A 16,912-nucleotide genomic window follows, 5' to 3' on the forward strand; every position below is an offset into this window, starting at 1 on the left:
TGGTAAAGAAGTTAAGCTGTCACTATTTGCAGATGACCTGATTACTATACATAGAAAATCCTAAAGACTCCACCAAAAAACTATTAGAAGTAGTGAATGAAGTCAGTAAATTTGCAGGATACAAAATTAACCCCCAGAAATCAATAGTATTTGCTATTGTAATACTGTACACGAATACTGTACACGAATAATGAAGAGGCATCACTAGGAGAAATTAAGAAAACAATTCCATTTAAAATTGCACCAAAAAGAATAAAATACCTAGGAATAAACTTAACCAAGGAAGAGAAAGACCTGTACTCTAAAAACCGGAAGACACTGATGAAAGAATTGCAGTGACACAAACAAATGGAAAGATATTTCATGCTTATGGAGTAGAAGAATTAGTATTGTCAGAATGTCCATTCTACCTGAACCAATCTATAGATTCAGTGCAATCACTATCAGAATACCAAAAGCATTTCTCACAGAACTAGGACAAATAATACTAAAATTTGTATGGAACCAGAAAGACCATAAATAGCTAACACCATCTTGAAAAATAAGAACAAAGTTGAAGATATCATAATCTTATGATATATGATATATTTAAGATATACTCAAAAGCTTTAGTAATCAAAACAGTATAGTGCCAGCATAAAAATAGACACATAGACCAGAGAAACAGATTAGATAGTCTAGAAATAAACCCATATTTACACGGCCAATTAACCTACGACAGAGAAGGCAAGACTGTGCAATGGGAAAACGTCTCTTCAACAAATGGTGCTGGGAAAACTGGACAGCTGCATGCAAAAGAATGAAACTGGACCACTTTCTTATACTATCCACAAAAAAAAAACTCAAGAGGAATTAAAGACCTAACTGTGAGACCTAAAACCATAAAATTCCCAGAAGAAAACATTTCTTTGATAGTGGCCATAGAAACATTTTCCTTGATATGTCTCCTCTAGAAAGGGAAACAAAAGCAAAATTAAACTATTGGGACCACACCAAAATAAAAAATTTCTGCACAGTGAAGGAAACCATTAACAAACCAAAAAGACAACTTACTGAATGGGAGAAGATATATACAAATGGTATATCTGATAAGGGATTAGTGTCCAAAATACATAAAGAACTTATAAAACTTTAACACCAAAAAAAAGAAGAAAGGAAGAAAGAAAGAAAGAAAGAAAGAAAAACCCTTCCCTCAAATAATCCAATTAAAAAAGGACAGAGGACCTGAGTAGATGTTTTTCCAAAGAAGACTTGCAGACACATGAAAGATGCTCAACATCCCCAATCCTCAAGGAAATGCAAACTAAAACAAAATTAAAAAAGAAAAAAAAAAAGAAATGTTGCTTTATGGCCATCAGAATGGCTAAAATAAGAAACACAAGGAAAGATAAGTGTTGGTGAGGATGTGGGGAATAAAAGAACACTTGTGCACTCTTGGTGAGCATTTTAAATAAAATCTTTTAAAAAATAAAAACACAAAACAAGTGAATAAACAAACAAAAAGCAGACTCAGACCATAAATACAGAGAACAGCCTGATGGCTGCCAGAGGGGAAGGGCTGGGAAGATGAGAAAAATGGGTGAAGAGAGGAGTGGGAGATACAGGCTCCCGATCATGGAGTGAAAAAGTCACAGGAACGAAAGGCACAGTAGAGGGAATATAGTCACTGATGTTGTCGTACGATGACAGGTGGGAGTAACACCGAGCACAGCATAACGGAGAGATGTTGAATTGCTATGTTGCATTTGAAACTAATGAGACACTGGATGTCAATTATACTCAAAAAATTTTTTTTTAAGATTTTATTTATTTATTCATAAGAGACACAGAGAGAGAGGCAGAGACACAGGCAGAGGGAGAAGCAGGCTCCCTGTGGGGAGTCCAGTGTGGGACTCTATCCCAGGACCCGGGACCACGACCTGAGCCAAAGGCAGATGCTCAACCACCCAGGTGGTTTTGAGGTGTCCCTCAAAAATGTTTTTTTAAAAAAGATTTAGGTTTTTGGGATGCCTGGGTGGCTCAGCGGTTAAGCATCTGCCTTTGGCCCAAAGCATGATCCTGGGGTCCTGGGATCGAGTCCCACATCGGGCTCCCTGCATAGAGCCTGCCTCTCTCTCTGCCTCTCTCTGTCTCTTATGAATAAGTAAATAAAATCTTAAAAAAAAAAAAGATTTAGGCTTTTGAAAGACATTGAAAGGAAAACTGAAGAGTGGGAAAGTACAATATTCACCCTAGGTTTTCATTTAATTATAGTCTAATAACGAAGGGCCATGTGACATAGGAAAATAACTTCTAAGAATTTATAAGGCTGAGGTCTAATGTCTCCCTTTTCCATTTACTAGATGTGTGAGTTTTCGTCGATGCTTTAACTTCTCTGTCAGAGGAGGAATATAATTCTTATTCATTTCACAGAATTGTTATGAAAGCCAAATGAAATTAAATTTGTGAAAGTGTTCCTATAAATGACAAAATTCATTATGACAGTAAAGCGTTAGTTTTTGTGATAGTCAAAAATTAACTTAAAAAGTGTGTTTCTTTCTTTTTCATTCACTCTATCCCTAAGAACTAAAATCTTTGTGCTATGATCCATTGTCAGGGTAATCCCATAATCCATAACCCCACCTACCACCAAGCCATGGCCACAATATATTTTAATTATCAGTGAAGTCACTAGGAAGGAATAAAATTGATTGTGAGACTTGCAATGTGATGGCAAGTTTCACACTGGACCCGAGAGTTAATGTCCGAGGCTAATCCATTTCTTTACTTTTTAAAAGATTTATTTATTTATTTATTTATTTATTTATTTATTTATTTATTTATTTTGTTTATTTTGACAGAGACCGAAGCACAAGCAGACGGAGAGGCAGGGAAAGGGAGAGGGGGATGCTGAGCAGGGCGCCCCATGCAGGGCTCAATCCCAGGCCCCAGGTACATGACCTGAGCCAAAGACAGACCCTTAACTGACTGAGCCACCTAAGCGCCCCTCTTTTTTCTTTAATTTAAAGATATTATTGATTTATTAGAGGGAAAGCTCTAGAGGAGGAAGCAGACTCCCCACTGAGCAAGGAGCCCGACAAGCAAGGAGCCCTACACAGGACTGGATCCCAGGACCCCAGGATCATGACCCAAGGCAGACGCTTAACCAGCTGAGCCACTCACGTGCCCCGTGGCTGCTGCATTTCTTATCAGAACCAAACTGGCAGCAGGTTGTGCTGCCGTCACATCCCTAGGAGAGTCAGCGTATGTCATAGGGGGATTTATTAGAGACCAAATTGATATCTGGTTCAGTTATAGGTAAACACATAAATAATACATAAACATATATCTGCAATATGTATATCCAATATTTAAAGTAAAATTATTTGGGGAAGCACTTGACAGAAATAGAATTGCAGCTGTATCTTGAGACGATTCAGCCAGAAACGGGTGTTTCTGGAGAGCAAGGCAGCATGTCACTGGCATTGAAGCAAGGGCCCTCACGGAGTCCCCTGGTCCCCGAAGGAGGAGGGCATGCGAAATGGTCACACCATTACTAAAAGAGCCACGAGGTGACTCTGCTGTGAGAAGAGACAGTTGCCACGCCACCCGATGACAGGGGCCCAGAGCTAGTCTGAGCTGAGGTCCCTTCTGACGGGGTGGGGCCTAAAACACAGACTCCACGGAGGGGGGATCGCACGAGGGACTGGCAGGCCTGGTCTGGTAGAGGCTTTGAGAGGGGGCCTTTGGCAGGTATGGGGGCGAGCAGGTCCAAATGGGTAGAAGCCTTGGCAGGAAGGAAAAATGGGGGGTACTGCAACAGTCCGCCAAGGGTGGTGCTTTGGGTGTTTGTTCGGCCCTGAGTTTTGCACACTGTTGGGCATCCTGATTTCACCAAAGTTATGATCCAAAAAAATCTCATCAGAACGCTTCCTGTCTTCTTTTTCCAGGCTACTGAAACCTTGGTTTCAAAGGCTTTTCTGTTCATCCACTTCTAAAATACATTTCATTTGTTTTAGCCCTAAGGTTAGTAAGGGAGGTCTAGGGTAACTTTCCTAATTTCCTTAGAACCGTGAAAGGACTGTGTGTGGCCAGTTAACGTTTTGCTTTGCCATGCAGGGGAGAAGAAAGAAAAATTAGAGTGCGGAAGCTTAGGGGGGATGTTGCAAATAGTCCATTTTTCTTGAACTCGGGAGAAATACTCCTCTACAAAAGTGACTTTCCTCTTCAAACATGTTAGCTGAGCTAAAGATCATTGAACTTAAATATAGTTTTTCTCTTAGCAAAGTCACAGCCTGTGGCTTTTACAAGAATTTGGAATTATAAGAGTTTCAACTTCCTAACTCATAAGGTTGTATTTTGATTATCACTTTCATATGGAAAGACCTCCCAGATCTTTTTTTTCCCCGACACCCCCAAATCTAAGATCCTCTCTGATCTTTTATGACCTGGCTCCATATTCCTTAGTTAAGCCCCCAAATTCCTTTAATAACCCTGACCTTTGGGGACAGATTTATGGACATGGAGTTCTCAGACCTGAGAATAGTTTTTCTGTGGCTGCTCAGGCCCGAGGTTACATGTAACGTGGAAAGCTTTCTGAAATGGAAGTCCAAAGCCTTGTCCCCCAAGTGTGGCCCATGGCCTGGCAACGTCAACCTCACTTGAGAGTTTGTGTGAAGTGCAGATCCCACCCTAGACCTGCTGGCTTTGCCTTCTAGCAAGATCGCCAGGCGATTTCTGTGCTCAATCCAGTCCCCCATCCCCTTCAATCTGATCTTCCCCCTTTCTCTTCTTGTCATACCTCCTAAACATTAGTACTTGGGCACCAGTGACTTTTCACCCAACGCACAGCATCTGAAACCAGTGTGCATTTGAGCAAGACTTTGAAATGAAGAACCCATGCTTTCTCTCTGTGTTTGTTTACACCAGTTCAGAAGGAGCAGGCTCATTGTTAGTTGGTGCCAGCAACACGGTCTTTTTTTCGGGTGGGATCATGTGACCATATAGGGTCTTGCCCAGTCTCCACTACTCCTTTTTTCTTCTCAAAATGCCTGCATATTTTCACTTCTGATTTTTCCTCTGCTTCGGGCTGGTCTTTCTCTGTCTCCTTGAGCTCATCTTTCTTTACCCAGCTATTAAATGTTGGGGTTCCCTAAGCTCGCTCTCTTCTCACTTTACACCCAGGCCTCTCTTGGCAGTGCCATCTACCCCCATGACTTCTTTCCTCATTCATACATTCAACAAATATTCTTTAAGGCCAACTTTGGTGCCGAGCATTCTGCTGGGCACTTGACATGCAGACATGAATAATCCACCTTCCTACCTTCTAGAAGGCAGGCAGGGAAACAGACAATCGCTCTTGAGTCTACGGGTGATAACAAAGAGCGTGTGCTCTGCGACCACAAAGAAGATAAAAATTTGTGGGCATCTGGCAAGGCATTCTGGAGGAAATGCTAAGATTCTCTAGATTTATTTATTTTTATATTTATTTATTTATTTATTTATTTATTTATTTATTTACTGATTCTCTAGATTTAGACTTTTTTTCCCCCTTGAATGTTTCACAGGCATTTTATAATCAATGTGTTTGTAAATTATCTATTGTAATAGATAGATTATAGGATAGGCTGTGCTGTACTATGTAACAAGAGTAATCCTAAAATGATAGGGGTTTAAAAACAACAAAGGTAATTCCTCACTCATGCTACAAGTCCTTTGTGAGTGACATGGGGGCTACACTCATTGAGGTCATTTAGGGACTCAGTTGATGGACCAGCCATCATTTTGCTCCTATGTAGTTATGGTGGCAGAGAAAAAGAAAAAGAGCATTGGAGCTTTCTTTTTTAAGTGTACGATACAGTATTAACTACAATTAGCAGGCTGTACGTTAGATCGCCAGGACTTATCCATCTCGTAACTGTGCCCTTTGACCAACATCAACAATGTCCAGAGGCAGAGAATGAGGCCAGAGAATGTAACCTACACATGTGTCTTAGTAGATAGAATGCAAGAAAATTGAAAATATTTGATGAGGGCAGCTCGGGTGGCTCAGTGGTTTAAACGCCATCCTGGAGACCCAGGATCAAGTCCCACGTCAGGCTCCCTGCATGGAGCCTGCTTCACCCTCTGCCTCTCTCTCTCTCTCTCTCTCTCTCTCTCTCTCTCTCTCTCTCGCTGTGTGTGTCTCTCATGAATAAATAAATCTTTAAAAAAATATTTGATGAATGGCACTCCTGACTACCGCTTCTCTCTCAGTTGGAGGTTCCCTCATGTACAGGGTAATTCAAATCAGAAACCTGGAAGGGATCTCTGACTCTTTCCCTTATAACTCACAATTTTGCCTCCGAAAGCTCTCTTCCCAAATGTTGCCTTTGTCTTCATTGCATCTGCCTTGGGTTGGGCCTTACTCTCTTCTTGCTTGGACTATTGCAGTAGTCTTCTTATCCTCTAGACTTGACCCCTTTCCCCATCACCTTGCTGCCAGAGGGGAGGGGTCATTCTCATGTGCCACCCTGCTTAAGATCTTTCAAAAGTTCTTCATCATAAAAACAATTCCAAGCCCTTAACAGGAACTACTCTTCACAACGTGGCTCCTTCTCCCTCTCTCACCTTTCCTCTTGCCAGTCCCCCTTGTGTTAGCTGTATTTAATTACTTGCTGCTGGGCCTTGCCTATCTTTCCCCCTTTGTTCCGTCTAGAAAGTTCTCCATTCCCTATTGGAGAATACACCTCCTTTTCCCCACAAATGCTTTGCTCAAACCTAGCTGATCCTTAATTATATTTTGAGATTTATATTGAGGATCATTCGCCCCTAAAAAACCTTTCCTGACTTTCTCAAATAGAATGACAGCTACTTCTCTACTTTCAGTCACCAGATTGCCTCATGCATATCATTCTCAAAGCACTTGTATCATGGTTTGTATTTTTAGACTACATGCCTGTTTCCTTCAACTAATCTAGAAACATCTTGATGATAAGAAGCTCTTACTAAATGTTGTGTTTGCAGCAGAAAGTAAATACAAAGTTCCTGGCACATAGAAAATGCCAAGTAAATGTGTTTCCACATGGCTAGAGATGTAAAGATGAGGAATTACTTTTAAACTCACATCATAGGAAGATAATTTTTTTACATGCATGTGATGGTTGATTTTTTCCAACTTGCATAATTTGTCCAAAGTGAGAAGTGTGTGTGTGGGTGCCTGTGTATGTGTGTGTGTCATGTCTCAATTCTTGGGTAAGCTAAGTAACTCTTGAAAGCTTCGTTTCCCTTCTCTCTTGAAGCATCTGTTTCAAAAGATTGTTGGAAAGCCAACTCAGTAGGTGTCTACAGTGAATATCCTTAGCCAGGTGCCTGTGTTAGTTTCCTATTGCTGCTACAACCAACCGATTACTTGGTAGCTTAAAACAATATAAATATATGACCTTAGAGTTACGGAGGTCACAAGTCCAACTAGGTCTCACTGAGCTAAAATTCAGGTGTTGGCAGTACCGTATTCCTTCTGGAGGTTCTAGGGGACAGTCTGCTTCCTGTCTTGTCCAACTTCTGGAGGCTTCCCACCTTTCTTGGCTTGTGGCCTCTTTTGATCTTCAAAATGAGCAATGGTCCACTGAGTCCTCCTCATGCTGCATGTCTCTGATGCACACCCTCTCACCTCCCTCTTGTGCTTATAAAAACCCTGTGCCCACCTTGGGCTCACCTGAATAATCTAGGGTCATTTCCTCATCTCAGATTCATCAACTAACTCACATCTGTTACACCCCTTTTGCCATGTAAGGTGTGGAAAGTGGCATATTCATGGGTTCTGGGATTTAGGATGGGGACGTCTCTAGGGGACAGTCATTGTGCCTACCACAGTGCTCAATCCATTCATTATAAGTGACCAGTAAAGTTTGTCTATTATTATTGGAATCATAGACTGTTTCTTAAGTGAGCTTGTTAAGCAGAGCCATGTTCCAGAGCTGAACCCCTGTGAGCCTTACAACCTTGGTCAGTGTTGTCTTGTGTTATTCACCTGGCGTGAAAGAGCCACACTTCTTTTCCTCCAAAAGTAGGTTAAGTGGTTCGTTTTGAAAATTTCTTTAGCCATTTTGTTATGTGGGATGCACTTACAGTAAGTGGAAATTGATGTTGATTTAAAAGTACCTTCGTTGCCGTAAGGAAGGCAGTTTTACTTTCCTTGCTATCACTGTGTAGTGATGACTAACACTTAATGAGAACTGACTATGTGCCAGGAACTCTTCCAAATGTATATATACATTGACTAACTTGATCCTAATGGCCAGTCCCATGAGGGGAGGGACTTTTATTTCCCTAGTTTATGGCAGTTGAGAGTTTGCCCAAAGTTTCAGGGCTAGTAAGTACCAGAGACGGGATTTAAATCCAGGCGGTCAGGCTGTAGAACCTGTACTTTTAACCACAGCCCCATAAAAATAGGAATGTAGAAAGGATGGGGCAAGACTGGAAGAATGAACCCTCCACTTTGGGCTAATACCTCTCAGCATTTTTATAGCTCGTCATGGTATAACTTGAGGATATTTACTCTTACTGAGTTTCAATTTTTGTACTTTTTAAAAATACGTGTGTTAGATGACCAACTGTGAGTAGAGTTGGTGAGTTTCCAGAGATGCTTGAAAACAAATCATCTGGTGAATTCAGGCCTTTAGGATGGTTCTCTCTCCCTCTCTGTCAGTTGGTCTGTCTGTCTCTCTCTCTTTTTTTTAAGATTTTATTTATTTATTCATGAGAGACACAGAGAGAGGTAGAGACACAAGCAGAGGGAGAACAGGAAGCCCGATGTAGGACTCGATCCCAGGACCCTGGGGTCATGCCCTGAGCCAAAGGCAGACACTCAACCGCTGAGCCATCCAGGCATCCCGGTCTGTCTCTTAAAAATAGACTTTATGGACATTAACTACAGTAACTACCGTATATCATGTATTACCTTTGTCTTTCATTCTTTTCTGCCAGCTTGGTTTGATATGTAGAATTTAAGAGCAAGGAAGCTGAATTTTTTTTAGAAAGTTGTCCTCCAAGTCAGTGTTTCCTACGAAAGGCAGTGTTCCAAAGGACTTCTTGGAGTGAAGAGATGCTATCAACACTTTTGCCCCTGTGGTTAGATGAAAAAGGTAAAGGAAAGGTGATTAATAGGTTGATCGTTACAAACAAGATGCTGAGAACAACTGTTGAAATACTTTATACTGAAAGGAGCTCTTTTTAAGTGAATTATATGGAAAGGAACTCTGTTTAAGTGAATAAAGAATCATGTATCTGCGAGGAGTTGGCGTGTGCTAAAAGTTATGCTGACAGCGCTGGATGCTGACTCAGAGGTTAGTGTAATTAATAAATCACCTTTTACAGGCTTTAAAAGTTCATCACAGCCGCATTAGGGGAATTAACATGTTATTGTGAAGAATCTCTTTCTGCCAGAAAAAAATAACAATAAGAGCAACTACTAAATGGATGAAAATAAAATTGTATCTAATTGATTCATACACGGTTGTATGAATGAAATACATATTACAGAGTCGTCTCTGTTTTTGATCTAGGATAGACCATGCATCAGTTTGAAAATCAAAAACAATTAAATGAGGTCTTTCCTTTCACTTACTACCTTTAATATTTACCCGTAATCACACAGTTTGGAGAGTGTGTTACCTGCACCACATGGTCACAACTGAGATTTTATGCTCCAGTGTTTTATTTAGAATCCTTCAGCAGATGAAACTGTTGACCTCAGTTAGCTAGAAAACAGCTGCTTTTCTATTTTGATTTGTAGTTAATGTTTTCCAAGTGTCAAGCACATGTAGAGAAATTTTTTCCATAGACTGATATTAAACATTTTATTTATATTTCTTTTATTTTTAATGGTCCGTGGACTGTTTGGAGAAGTGAGAGCCAATGAGAGCATTCATTGTACATTCCTTTAGGAAAAAAAAACCTCCCTTGGGTGCTTCTATAATGAATCAATATCACATTTGTTTATTTTAGTGACATACTCGATTATAGTACTGTATTATGGAAACAGTCTGTTGTCTATTTTTACTAAGTTAAAAATACATGATCTCTTTCAAAGTTTTCAGGAGTTTCTGCCTAAAGCCAAAGCCAGGTGATTTCCCATAATCTTAGGTTTGACTATTTTGTCAATGAATGAATACCTTGGTAATCTTCGCTTAATGGCTCTATCTTATCATTGCATTTATGGTTTCTGGTTGAAGATGAAGACAAAAATAAAAAAGATGAAGACAATTGAGTTCTTTTGCTTAGTTTTTCTGGAATTAGAGTTTTACATTTTGGGGGTTTTTATGGTATAGTCTTGGTGAATATATGAGCCCTATTATTTTTAGTTACCTGTTGCGCATGGGTCACTGAAATTTGGAAAACGTGGAGGAATAGAAGGCTGAAGCTAGGCAGGCACAGGCACTCTTGTCCTTTGGTGGCAAATGTAGAGATACGAAGAGCGTGTGTCCTGGGTACTAAGTAGCATAAAAGGATGGATGAAATTGAGAAATTCACTGTAGGAAACACTATAAGAGTCACATTTCATTTATTTACTGTGAGTCTCAGGTGAGGTGAAATTGCCCTAAATTCTGTGGGCACAGGGGCACCTTGGTGGGAGACTCAGTTTCTCGACCTGGAGCTTTTGAGAAAGCAGTAGTTTCTTCACAGGGTTTAGGTTGCTAGTGGTAGAGGAGACACTCTCTTGGTTGTACCAACAAAGTGGGAAGTTTTGCTAGCCATCATCTTCCTCTTTGCATTTGCCTGGATAGAATGAGACTTGGGAAAGTGGCTCTAGAGTTTGCTTAATATGTTTTTTAAAGTAAATACTTCTAAGTAATGTATCAAAATATCTTCTTTTTTCTCTCTCTCTCTCTCTCTTTCAGGAACATTAAAAAAAGCCTATTTTAAATCTAATGGGAGTGAACCTTTGGTCACTGATGGTGAAGTCCCAGTGTCTGAGATTATTCTTACAAATCCAGTCTGTAACAAAAGCACCGCGACATCGGCTACACATACCAGTCAACACATTCCAGCCTGGACCACGGATGCTTCTCTCCCAGGGGACCAAAATCACAGGAACACAAGTATGTCTGAGGGTGCTGACCACTCGTGCCCTTTAATGTCTGTAGAACCAACAGGTGGATTTTCAAGTGTGGCAGCCAATGGTCTTTAATTCACAATCACTCACTGGCCACCCAGGCAAAGCTGCACTCTCTTACCTGGCAAACCTGAGAGTTCTTTTCCTAAACTTACGATGCCATCCGCTCAGCTGTCCAGACAGGGAAAAGGGTAAGAAATGAAAATGTATCAGTGCCATTCAACATTTCTGAGGCATACAGCTTGCCCCAGTACCACGGTGCTGACTTTATGGTGGCTGACCTCTGAAAGTTTGTGCTTCTGCTTTGAAGTTTTAAGTTGCTTACTTTGAGACGGTTAAATGAGCAAGTAGGTGAATTTATGTATTTTGTTACTGATGCCTTGTGGGAGGGATCTCAGTTCTATGATGGAAGGTCAATGATTTCATGGGAACTACCCCTCCCCCATTTGCTTTTAAGGCGCTCGTGTGTTCTTTTTACCTTATTTCCATCTTTTCCCTCTTTTATTGGCTGTGCAATTTATTTTACGTGTTAGTGAATGACAATCACACCTTGAGGAAGATAGCGTGTGTGAAACTCTGCTTGAGGACACATGGAGGTATCTGTCAGCTATTCCAGAACAAGAGCTGGGAGAGAGAGGGTGGGGGACAGAAAGTGTGGAGATGGGACCAGTTAGATGGTGGCAGGCAATATGCTCTGCAATCGGATTGTATTCCTCAATATCCCTCAGATTTTTAGTAAAGTCACTAAGCTTCCAGCCAGAATGCTGGTGGGAGTGGAGCTGTGGGGAAAGTGTCCATGGTGTCTGCTCGGATCCAGTTAGTGCTGGCAAAACATAATCAGAGACCATTCACGAGAAGAACTTTCTCTGCAGTTGTCTTAATTCTTATATTTTCTTTTTTTCTAGGGATTTTATTTCTTTGAGAGAGAGAGCACGAGTGGGAGGGGGGGCAGAGGGACAAGCAGACTCTGGGCTGAGCATGGAGCCCCACATGGGGCTCGATCCCAGGACCCCGAGATCATGACCTGAGCCAGAGTCGGACACTTAACCCACTGAGCCACCCAGGTGCCCCTTATTTCTGACCTTCTATTTCTTAACACAAGGTTATGTGATTGAAAATTGTGCAAAGGCATCCACGGTCCTTCTTACTTGTTCCTCCCTCTCATGAAAACCCACAAAGGGAAATCACAGCCTAAGTCTAGGACAGAGTATTGATTTTCATTCTGAGCCAGGAAGGGAAGGATTAAGCTAACTTTTCGCTATCACAGCATATGTTTGCCAGTGTCTGAAGAAAAGCAGAATTATTCTATTGCTCTAGCCCCAAAGAGACAGATTGTTTGAATTCCATTGTTTCACACAGCACCTACGGATTAACTGTTTCTTAGGCTTGATGTTCACCGGTGAGTGCTACAGATTCCTGTCATAACTGCAAACCCAAACTATGCCAAGTAAAATTTGTTTTCCTCATGAGTTTGATTTTGAAGTTTTTAAGATTTTAGCCGTATTTTAAGCACTTGATTCCTCTTACGCCCAGTGTTTTTCATCCGAAGTGCAGAGGTAACCTAAGCGAAAACTTGGCCCCGCTAATGTGGTTGCAATTACAGCAATTGTTACTGTCTTTTGCTAAGTAGATTTGTCTCTAGTTTGAAAGTTTTGTCATTTGTTGAGATGCAAGTAGGGGTGGCAGACACAAACACCGAAGAGTAAAGAACCATATGGTATTTGTTACTCAGTTTGGAAGCTTGATGGAAGTCTGTTTGACTCGTGCTCTCTTAGTATGGCTGGAACATTGCTTGGGACTGGGAACATCATTTGACATGTAAAGGAAATCCAGGGGGAAATTGGAACGCTTATATGGAGCAAGGTCAACACCTTTGAATATATGTCATGCCATGTTGTTAATGTACTTGACAGTTAGCGTTGAGCTTGACCCCAATCTGACCACCCAGACCTTCAATGGACTGTTTGTATTAACTAAAATTATTTATTCATTGCAAGGGATAGTTTTTCATACATTTCAGTAGTATTGCTAGTCTGTGATTACAGAGCCTTTGGTAGTTTGGGGGGCATATTTAAATACTTTCTCTGTGGTTCTTATATATAATTAACTGATGAGGTATGCAGGTATGCAGGCAATACACGCCACTTCAGGTAATGGTATTGAGGCTTAGAGAAATTAAGTTGATTGACATATCCAATATCACCTGTGTAGCAATTGGTAGGCATGAAATTGGGATTCTGATCTTGGGACTCCTGGACCTGTGCTCTTTCGAGTATTTCGTGCTTCCACATTTAATTTTATTACGTTCTTTGCAGTTGCAGAGCTAATTTAAGCCCGAGGAGAGTAGTTTTCTTTGTTCACTGCTGTATAGCCAGTGCACAATAAAATACTTATTGCATGAATAAATAAATGAACTACGGTCATTAAAAAATTTTTTTAAAGAGATCTTATTTATTTATTCATGATAGACATACAGAGAGAGAGGCAGAGACACAGGCAGAGGAAGAAACAGGCTCCATACTGGGAGCCCGACGTGGGACTCGATCCCGGGGCTCCAGGATCACACCCTGGGCCGAAGGCAGGCGCTAAATCGCTGAGCCACCCAGGGATCCCCTCTTTTCAAAATTTTAATATCTGATTTACCACTTTTCATTAACAATGTCTAATCATACTTCTGCACTTGATATTTACTTAACCAGTTTCACTTAAAGTATCATTCCAGGCCTTGTATCAGTACTAACACCTAGCAGTGAATTGGCTCTTATCCCTTTTTAAAAATTATCTCTAATTGAAAGGTCATTTTAAATTCCTGGCATACGTGAAAACTATTTGCGTCCGCTTCAGTCCAAAAATACAGTGGCCAGACATTCTGTTCTATCCAAATATCCTGGGTAGGACACGGAGGAGAGAACTCCCTGCAAAAGGTATGAGGAAGTAGCCTTTCCTTAAGACCTTTCCGCCTGGGGGTCCTCAGTATCAAGCCAAAGCATAGGATTCTGTAATTGGTAAACTCTTAATCAGGATACCCACCCACTCCCCCATCACACTGTGTGACAGAGCTTTGTAAACGTAGAACGGGTTCTATGTGACATCTGTTACTTCTGGAGTTTCATTAGCTGCATTTTGAAACCCAGTTGTAATATGGAAAGGGAAAGGTTCATCAGTAGCTTGCATGTTGTAGTTCAGCAGGGGATTTTTCTAGGTTGCATTTTCTATTTTCACTTTTTTGTTTTCACCTTTCTTCTCATATATATTTTATAAATATTTAAATATAAACTAAATTTTAAGGAAAGGAAAAAGACTCTTTGACTAACCAAGAGCTTTTTTTTTGGCTAAGAATCTTATGGTACACAGTGAAATAACCTGGAAACTCTGATCAGGAACTAAAGGGACAAAAGAGTGGGGTAATGTGCGAAAAGCTTAGAGTGTTCTGTTTTCTCATCACGCTCTTCGATGACCAGCTCCTTACTCTTCTGTATCAGATGAAAATGCATCATGCCTCTCATTCACTTTTAAGAAAAGATGCATTAGCCCGGGGAACTTCATACCCTAACCACATGCTCCAAATCTGCTGAGTGTAGAAAGCTTACACACCAATCAAAAACTCTAAAGTTCTTTCTTCCTCATTTTCTGTTTGTAACATGGTATTTCTATTAGCTTGAAAGTGAGTTCTGCAAGAGCATGAAACTAAGAGGATCAGAGCATGTCTTAAAGTTTTGCCTGGATTATAATTCATCAGGCAACTATACTGGGGGGATTTGGGGAGAGGGAGTCTAGACATCTGAAATCACATAAAGTCCCGTCTCCTTTTTTCCCTGACGTTTCCTAATCCTGTCAACAATAGAATACTGGATGTCTTCATTATACTTTTCAAAAGTCAGGAGCTTACTGACTATGGATTATTACGCCAATTGGAGTGGGAATCTGTGCTTATCTGTGTAAAGGTGGATGGGTGAATGGATTAAATCTGCCCAAGAATTGTATCCTTAGCATCCCTTTCTTGTTGTTGGACAGTACTTTTCCATCTCGGGGCTGAGGAACTCAGATGTATTCCTAGGATCCAAGAATTCTCTACAACAATTTCTTAAATACGTACTTTCATTTCAGTGATGATAAAAAAAAATAACATGAGCCTGATCTCGATAACCTGGACAACCATCTTATAACAAGTACTTACATGGAATTTTAGTGCCTGTAATGAATTTCTATTTATGGTTTAAGTTGCTGCTAAGCTATATTGCTTAGGCACTTGCCAGCTATCAAGAAAGGAACAGAGGCAGACTTGATAAATATTCTTCTCAATCGCAGAACCAAAGTATGTACTGGCTTCTTGTGCAGAGGGCACCTTTGTGGCAATTCAAGTAGAGAAAAATGGTGGCCCACTTACTCAGCTGGGACACGTGATAGGATAAGCTTCCTAAATACAGAGGAACTTGTGGCTCAGCATCATATTTTTCTATTTTTCATACAATAATGTTGACACTATTCAACATAATTAGCTTAAATTTCATTTGTCTCATAGTTTTGTTTCTATTTAATGTATGCATATTAAATTCATAGCTGTGCTAGATCTATAGACATAAAGTGGCTTATATCTGTATGTACTTTCTTCCTGCATAACTTTCCGCATAACTTTCTTCCTGTGAAAATGCCTGTGCAAATTTCAGCTTGCAAAATACTGCTTTAAGGTAACAGAATTCTAGTTGTTGGTGTCACAGCCCCAGAAGAAGCAGCGATGCTCTATGGCAGAGCTTCTTAACGTTTTTTTGTGCCAAAGACTCTTTTGGCAACTGGCGGGGCCTCTCTGTGCCTTCTCAGAATAATGTTTTGGTGCTTAAAATAAATTACACAGAACCACAAAGGAAGGCGATTTTATTAAAATTCAGTTATAAGAATATTGGAAACATAAATTCATGATACAGTAATTCATGTGTCTGTTAAATAATGATATCTAGCAGTAGGTCAATAACTATAATTTTATAACAGGGATGATCATAAGTAAAATTTTGAAATGTCTGTCATAATGTCATGTTGATAGGAAAATATCATATGTAATTTTTAACTTGTTTTTCTACATTTGTTGCCTACACTGATAATTTTAAATTTAAGTTAGAGGTTAATGGAAATAGAGATGCTGGTTTTCTTCAATCCAGGTCCTTTATAGACAATAAAAATTCTATGTATAGACGCTTTAGGGTCTTTGGACTATGATTAAGGACACATACTCCAGATGAAAAGAGTCTTTTTTTGGTACCCAGGAGAGCCTAAGGCCTGTTTAAGTTGCTTCATTAGGAATTTGCTACTCCAAAGTTTATTGTAGTCGTGACCCTGGACACCAACGCTTATGTGCTCTGCTGGCCACCAGTGTTAGACACCAGTGTTCAAGTCGAGTTGGTTACTTCTTCTGTAAAGTCAATCATATTCTTCAGGCTTAAAAAATAGTTCTGAGATTCAGACATGGGCTTCTGGCTAGAAAAAACATCTAAGCAAGAACCAGGTGAAGCATTTAAGTAATTATTGCTTGCTTTTCTGGTTAGCATAGTAGCATTCTAGTAAAGACCTGCACAGTTCTTGGGAGAGAGAAAAAGGAAATTCAAGTGTAGTAATGGACTCTCTTTTCCCCTCTCACTCTCCTTTCCTTTCTCCATATTCGTCTTTAGATGACTGTCCCTGGGAGGTACTGGGTCTCCCCCAGAGAAGCAAACTCAATCACTTGTGGAGGTGAGATTTTGAAAGGCGTAATGGGTTGGTCACTGGTTCACTCTCCCAGTCTTCTCTTTTTCAAAGATCTCTGGGTGAGACTTCCTGACCTTCTTTCCAAAATGAATCTGGCAATAT

General features: G+C 40.3%; 1 protein-coding gene across 3 annotated transcripts in view; it reads left to right on the plus strand.

Annotated features, from left to right (window-relative positions):
- Positions 1–16,912, plus strand: part of CORIN (corin, serine peptidase) — a 219,866-nt gene that overhangs the window by 36,640 nt on the left and 166,314 nt on the right. For 2 of the 3 annotated variants that reach the window (XM_055339217.1, XM_055339225.1), the window contains exon 3: positions 10,860–11,060. The exons of the other annotated variant lie outside the window; for it this stretch is intronic. In XM_055339217.1, the coding sequence (XP_055195192.1) occupies positions 10,860–11,060 (201 nt within the window). The remainder of the gene's footprint in view (positions 1–10,859; positions 11,061–16,912) is intronic. 3 annotated transcript variants of the gene reach the window in all.

This window comes from Nyctereutes procyonoides, unplaced genomic scaffold, assembly GCF_905146905.1.
Source record: "Nyctereutes procyonoides isolate TBG_1078 unplaced genomic scaffold, NYPRO_anot_genome, whole genome shotgun sequence".
Lineage (NCBI taxonomy): Eukaryota > Metazoa > Chordata > Mammalia > Carnivora > Canidae > Nyctereutes > Nyctereutes procyonoides.